The following is a 7854-nucleotide window of genomic DNA, read 5'->3' as shown; positions in this document are numbered from 1 at the left end:
TGCTTTTTACCTGAGATTTATAAAGCCTAGTTGGGATCCTAGAGTATCCATCGAGATCAACACGTTACAGTTCCGTCACATTTCGAAGTAGATATACTTTATCTACAAGACATCACTTCCATGGGCGACGGAATATAAATGGACTGCTCTCCTTGCAGGGGACCAGCCATTCGCAGTCAAGCTAGGAAGTTGATACTCTGTGAGCCCCAAGTACGTTTCCCATAGAAGGTGAGCCTCACATTCATAAAATGTAGCCAGGTGTCCGAACCGATCAAGTACCCCCTTTAGCACTTGGGCCCCTCACAAACATAAGTACCACCCCTGGGAGCCGGAAAGGGTTGTTTCCATCTCGGTCGGGAAATTCACCACATGGCCCCCCTCTGACACAACAGATTCCTAACACTCTCTATTATTACATTGGTGGGAGATGGTTCATACATATCCATCACAAGTTGCCGCTGCTTCCACCTATAGCGCTTACAGGGGAGGGTGGAGTGATGAGAGGGCGTAGCATGGGGTTTTCAGAAGAGGCCAATGTATCCTTAGCACTCTTTACAAGTACACTCATTCAGAGTGTGGTGAGAATTTTCTTTGTGTTTTCTATAAGGAATGTGGTTCAGTGCGGCTGGTTGAAAATATTTTGGGTTCCGCTGGTTTGGGCTCTTGTTAATTGGGTAGTAGAGGGCTAAGCCGAGGTTGGACCCCTCCATATGCATCAGGTAGTAAGCTACACAATGGTTGTATGTTCTTGGATGGAGGACAGGAGAGTGGACTCAGTACTTAAATTTGGGACTTCTGGGGTTTGATGTGCTATTCCCTGAGGGTCATATAAATAACTTCTGTTGTTCCTAATTGCCAGGAATCGGAACCAGGGGGGTTCGTGTAGGTTCTAGCTGAGTAGTAAACAACGGGTCGGCAATCCTAGCCTCACTCGACGACCCAGGGAAACCTAATCAATCCAGGCCCATTCCACTCTATAGGTTAGATTATAGCTTGGATAACGAACGAAGATGAGTCCCATTCCCATTACCTGAGGAGTAACCGTTATAGTGAAAAGAAATATACAACGATCCCATAAGCTTCGCACTCTGTGAGGCATATGGAAGAAATATGTACCACAAGAATACACCCGAGTGTCCCGAGTTAAATCAAATACTCATTTGCAAAATCTAAGCAAATGTGGTGTCGAAAGGCTATTCACCCCATGGGAGGTTGGAACTATAGGCCCTCTTACACAGCTCACCCAAACATCATATTATAGAAGAGTTGGTATTAGAGGGACTATCCTAGCCCGCAGTCAGGGAGACCTTGGCCGAGTCCATATGGATGTAGGTATTTCTAATATTACATGTACTTGGGTGGGGAAATGTCTGTTGGGCATGGGACATCAACAGTGATATGAGCATCCATCTCATAACGTTAGCAGTTTCAGCTCACACTGTCATTGTCAGTAGCATGGTTAGAATTTAATTGCCAATAGGGCCTCATGAGTGTTAGCCCCAACATCTTGGCTCCCCTCCCTCATGGATTTAATGTCCACTATTTGAGTTATATAGACATTTCCAAAGCATGCTCCCTTACGAATGGCTCATTTTCTGCATAAAACGTTCTCTTAGACTTTCCTGTATGTCTTTCTCCCAACTCCGGGATTAGATTTTTGTGGCCACCCATTTAACTTGCCGTTATGTCTCTTCTCAACTCCGGGATAGAATTTTGGTTGGGCTTCCACCGGAAAGCCGGTCCACAACGCTGTCTTGGTTTACATCTGCTCTCTTCAGTCAGCAATCCGGTTGGCTGCAGCAAACTTAACCGGACTTCCTTTTATTCCTCCCGGAAGTCCGTCAGCAGTGTAGCAAGGGGTGAGTAGGTGTTTTTTTTTTCTTCTCTTCCTTACCACCTGTGCATCGCTGGTTGGCTTCCTCCGTGTGTGTTTCTTGCCTGGGGTGTATGGGGCATATAAAGTCCGTGTTCTCACACCGTGTCTCAGCCATCTCGGTCCTCCGCCGGTGGCTAGCGATGCTAAGCGTAGTTAGCCAACTGTAGTAGTGCGGGGAACTGGAGGGCCGGGAGATCCCACTTCTCAGACGACCAATGTAGCGTTCGCGGCGTCCGCCCGCACGGGTGACTAACTACTTAAATAGAGGACCACGATGGCTGTTAATTTACCGGGTTAATTTACCCTACAAACAGACTAACCCCGGGGTTGGAAGACTGCCCAAAACAACAAAAGATAGGTAGCGGTATTGTCCTCTTAGCTCTCTCGGAATCCCTCACTAGCTCTCCCGCCGTAGCCTTGACCCTCTTCGCGGTCACTTGTAAACCCCACCCCCTTTTCTTCCCCGCCCTATCCGGCTAACTAGGGTCAACGCTTCCCCCAACAATCCCCTTGTTGAGTCTCTCCCAGTTCAGCACTGCAGGGTTTCCTACCAAACATTAAATACATTACACAGGAGATGCCCTATGGACAGGTTAGATAGGAGAGCTGCGGACAGTGAACCGCAATCCTCCTGTCTCCCCTCAAAATCCCCCAGCAGAGAAGCTGCACGCTCCATGTTTCAGTAGGTCCAGAACTCCCTCAGCCATGAGTTCTAGTAAAGCAGGCTGTTTGCGTTCTTCCAGTTTTTATAGGATGAGTTCTTTTTGTGGCTTAAACAGCCCAATGTCCAGAGCCGATCCGGTAGTTCCCCTTGCAAGATTGCCATCGGCCCTTTGGAGACCCAGTAGACCATGCATAATGGGACAATCTAGGGAAACTAACTTTTTAAAGATTTCAGACAATAAGGGATACTTACTTCGGACCAAAGTTTTTTTACCGCTGGGCATTCCCAGGGCAACAATTTACCTCGCTTGCCACATTCATGCCAGCATAAGTCTCTGTGTTTATGTGTACCATCTTGGATTTTGGTAACAGGGGTGATGTAAGCTCTATTTAGAATTTTTGAACGTATGATCCTGAATCTTTACACATTTAGAAAGAGAACATAGCTGACTGCCAAATGGAGTTTTCCATTGCAAAGCAGACAGTAGAGATATTCGCGAAGGCATGCTCCCAAGACAGTTGGACAGGAAGAATTTGCATTCGGGGCAGCCCTAGATAATAATTTATAATAGGGATGTTCCCGATCACCTTTTTTTGCTTCCCGATCCGATCCGATCATTTGATTTTTGACATTTGCCGATACGATTTTCCCGATCCGATCTTATATGCAATGCATTAAGAGAGAAAAAAGCATTCAAGTTGTCCCTTAAGGTTATTTTTTCTATTTAAATGGATATTCTATCCAACATGGATACAGCTCTTTCTTTCACAGCAGCATTATAGGATCAGTTCTAGTTGCTGCAGCATTGTCCAGATCCGAAACAAAATAATGCTTTCAGCACCTCGTTAGGCTTACTGCTACACATAGACACTGCGCCCTGCCGACTCTGTCCAGATTTGAGAGACATAAGCATATTTACTTCTGACCAGGTCTATGAAAACAATGGCATCCCCAAAGAAAGTGTCAAACAATACGTGACATACATGCCACATAAGTTCTTGTATTTTGAAACCAATACTAAGGACTCAGGATGACTTTAAGACTTGATCATGTCATTTTGATTCTGTATCATCTGAATTACAAAATGTAAAAAAAAGATAACTCTGACTTCAAAAATTTCATTAGCAATCCCTAGATCCACAAGATATTTTATTCCCCACATTCCGATCTTTTGAAAACAGGTGATCGGCTCCGATCCCCATCACGTGATCGGATCGGGACATCTCTATTTATAAATGTTAGAGACTACACCGGATGATTATGATGCTTCTTGTTGAAGCGCGGCTGTCCTCTTCCATACATGAAGCAGGCACATGGGCTCCCTCCTTACATTTTTGTACTAATAATAGATGCTAAGTTGTTGCATATGATAGAAAAGATGAGCCTGAGAGACCATACTGAATTTTGAAAGTTGGTTGAAATGGGAAGGGTTTGGTTCCTCCTATTATATCTGTCCAATTGTAAGTAATCCAGCCTTCTGGCCAAGATATTTAATTACTTAAGAGTGCCTCCTCGCTGCAGAAATACAGGGGTTACTCCAAATGGGGCAAGATGGTAAAGAGAGCCCCTCTATGTTGAGTCTCCTGTGCAGTTGGCTTTACAATAGAGCATGAAAAGCGGATGATGGTGTATTATCCATTGAGGGGTGGTGGGTTTTGGGCAGTTACCACATTGATGCCAGAGATATGTTTGGGTTTACAGACATGATGGATTGCTCCAGCCATTGCCAACTGCCTACCGAAGAGGCACTTTTGTACGCCCACGATAATGGATACTTTGCATTGAAGGACAGATAATACTGGAATACATCTGGGACTCCCAAACCTCCCATTGATCTTGGAATGATCAACTTATTATGTGCAATTCTGGGTTTTTTATTATTCCAAAGGAACTGAGTGAATAGGGATTTGATATCTTTAAACCATTTTAGTGGGAATTCAAGAGGGATAGAGGAGATAATATGAGAAAGCCTTGGGAGAACATTCATTTTCAAGGTTTCTGCTCTGCCCCATAGAGAAAGTGGTATGGCCATCCACCTGTTGATGTCCTCCTTAATGGACTGGAAAATAGCAGGGCCGTTAAGGCTAAAGATTTTAGAGATAGGAGAGACGATGTTAATTCCCAAATACCTCATTCCATTTGTTTTCCAAATAAAGGGGGTGCTCATTAGGTTGTGTTTATATGTATATGAGTTAAGTGGGATTGCTTCACTCTTGTTCCAATTTATCTTATATCCAGAGAAGCTTCCAAATAAATGTATCATATCAAGAACTGCGGGTATAGAGAGTGCTGGCTTGCTCAAAGTAAGAAGTATATCGTCAGCGTACATATTTAATTTGAAATCTTGTCCATGAATGTTCACACCATGTATGTCACCATTAGCGCGAATTGCACAGGCTAATGGTTCTAGAGCCATAATAAAAAGTAGGGGACTAACAGGACACCCTTGCCTCACACCACGGTGTAAGGGGAAAGGTTTTGAGATTAACCCATTAGTTCTAACAGAAGAGAAGGGAGCGCTATACAAAGCCTTAACCCAGCTAATCAACTTGGGCCCAAAGCCAAAAATGTTGAGCGTGTAAAACAGATATGCCCATTCTATTTGGTCAAAAGCTTTCTCAGCATCATACATACTACTTTCTCATTATGATGTGTTAAAAGGCTCCCCCAAACTTAAAACTCTCCTCCACAACTCCCAACTCATCTTGGTCTGGTTGTAACTCCCCCCCAGAGAGAGAGAGAGACGGAGGGGAAAGACGTGGTTGGCTGAACAACAGCTGGCCGCCAAAAGGAGGTGAGGAGAGAGGAGGAGGCAATAACTGCTGCAAAAACAAAACACCCTGTCCCCACTTGGCTGCTATTTTAAAGAAAAAACCTAATCTCTCAGATATCGGCTTTTTACAAACCAGAAACGTGTTTTCAGGTTGAATGCCACTCGTTCTTTATGCATAAAAATATAAAATGTACAGTACAGAGTGACCTAATTGCATTAATGTGTGTACTCTGGCAGGCATGAGTGTATTTACAGTTCAAAATAAACTCATTTCCTCATCTCTTTCTGTGTGTACACCATGTTGACGACCCCCCCCAGGCCTTCCACGTCCTTTCCATTTACATTAACCTACAGTCTGGCTGCTTCTGTCTCTGTCTGGCGTGTCCCTGCAGGGCCTGTGTACACCATTACTGTGCCATTGGACTCATATGGAGCGCGGGGCCAAAGGCCGCCTCCATTGGCCCATTATGATTCACATTATCATGCATTGTTGTTCCCGATTACTGTTAATCAGCTCAGCCTCGGGGGGGAAAGGAGAGGTCTGGACGACGAAGCGTATGGAGACGTGGCGGGATGTTCAGTTCAGTGTGTGTTAGTGTGTGAAGAGGAGAAGTTTTCCTTAAAGACTATTTACTGCAATTTACACTTTTCTACAGTTTGGTATTGTTATTTACTGGATGCTTCAATCTACCTACCTCACTGACTTTATATATAAACAAACTTCAAAACACTAAACATAAAGTATTTAAAATATATATCAATAAAATATCTAGAATTGGAAAGAGTTCATGTATTATATAGAATCATTACAAGCTAACCAAAACCCAGAAAAACTAAACTTTTCCAACTCTTATAATCTAAAAATATTTATTTTATAATGTTTAATGCTGTTACATGTGTATGTATTGCAAATGTGTAAGGTACCCAGATCCTTCACCTAAAAATAAATAAAAGTATAGTACCATATTTGTATCACTAACAAATACATGTGAGTGTTTTCTTTATGTTGAATTTCGTCAATGTGGAGCACAGTTTGATTAGTTTTTGTACTACTTAAAGCTGGGGTATGTAATTTATTTCAGAAACAGTTTTTGTTATATTCCATGGAATGCTCTTAACATCCCGATAGCAATGAATACATGAAATGCTTTGACAATAAATACATTAAAAAATGTCATCTGTGGAAGCCGTGGTGCTGTAAAAAGCACGGGCGGCTAAAATGATTGGATGGCCTACCTGCCTGTCAGCCTTCCATCTGTGCACAAACTTATCTCGTACCCTCATTGGTCATGTGCGCGTTTTGTGTGTGTTGGAGGAGGGGCTCTGTAAGGAAGAGGCAGATTTTTTCCGGTTGTGTACTTTCAAATTGTCGCGCACTCGAACTGGTTTTTCCAAAATTACCTACCCCACTTTTAATAGTTTAGTAATGCAGTAACATGTCTAACCCACACCACGTTTTTTAATGTAAAAGTAACTACAAGTGTCAAATAGCCTCTAATACTCATACAAGTACCTCAAAATTATACTTTAGTATTGACTAAATTGACTTTCCACCAATGCTTATTATTTAAATGATGCTATAGTAAATGTATTTGCCTTTTTATCTGCACTGTCCCCTGTGCTGTATCAACGTTCCCCCACTGTTTGACTCATAAAGGATATTTATTCTGATATTGTGAATATGCACACTCAGCCCTAGCTGTGGTAATCCAGGATCTTTTCTCAACTGATACTAGTTAAATGGATCTGCACAGAGACAATGCAGCAGGATCATCTGGGTGCCGGGGGGCATGCTGGCGTCTCTCCATCCCCTCCCTCCTCCTCTTCTGGTCTGTCATTGTCCATGTGGGTGCCCAACATTGGGGGGAAGGGTGAAGGGCAATTGGCAATTTCTGGGACACCCCTCCCCCCTGCAGGGTCCCCTTATTGGCACCGATACAAACACACACACATGTGCAAAAACAATGTGTTAACCCCTTCCTTTTACCCAGTAACTGTGTAACTAACTGCGCCACATCCAGCTTTGTGTCACATCTCATTTCGAACCAATGGCTTCAAAAAGTCAGCCTGAATCACCACCATGGGTCAAATTGCATTTTTTATTTTATTTTGAAAACAAGGATGTGGACCCCTTGTTGTGACATACAGCATATTTCTACATGTTGGAGCAATTTCAACAAAGATTTAAAAAGGCCCTATTATGTTTTTGGGGGTTTCCCTTTCCTGCAGTGTGTCATGTATGTATGTGTATGTAAATGGTCTGCAAAGGCTCAAATCCCAAATGTCTCTCCCCCACAGGATATCTTCTTATGGCACATTTCCACTACAGCGCGGTTTAAGCGTGCCGTGCCGTGCCGTGCACTGCCCGTTTTTGGTTGCGTTTCCACTTGGCGTAGTACCGGCTAGTGGGTACTATTTCAGTTTTTCTGGCTCCATAAAATCGAGGTTCTTAGCGGTCCAACAACCAGGCTGAGTCGGGTTGAGTATGCTAAACTAGAGAGAGAATCGCTGGCAAGGGGGCCTACAACTACAACAAAATGA

At 43.4% G+C, this 7854-nt stretch overlaps 1 protein-coding gene across 1 annotated transcript in view; it reads left to right on the top strand.

Annotated features, from left to right (window-relative positions):
• LOC104965296 (E3 ubiquitin-protein ligase UBR5-like) overlaps positions 1–2724 on the top strand; it is a 5933-nt gene extending 3209 nt beyond the window's left edge. Inside the window, exon 7 of the mRNA XM_010794254.1 lies at positions 2656–2724. Within this exon, the coding sequence (XP_010792556.1) occupies positions 2656–2724 (69 nt within the window). The remainder of the gene's footprint in view (positions 1–2655) is intronic.
• Positions 2725–7854: the final 5130 nt, after the last annotated feature.

Source organism: Notothenia coriiceps, unplaced genomic scaffold (genome assembly GCF_000735185.1).
Source record: "Notothenia coriiceps isolate Sejong01 unplaced genomic scaffold, NC01 NC01_scaffold00037244, whole genome shotgun sequence".
NCBI lineage: Eukaryota > Metazoa > Chordata > Actinopteri > Perciformes > Nototheniidae > Notothenia > Notothenia coriiceps.
This window is presented reverse-complemented; position numbering and strand designations above follow the sequence as displayed.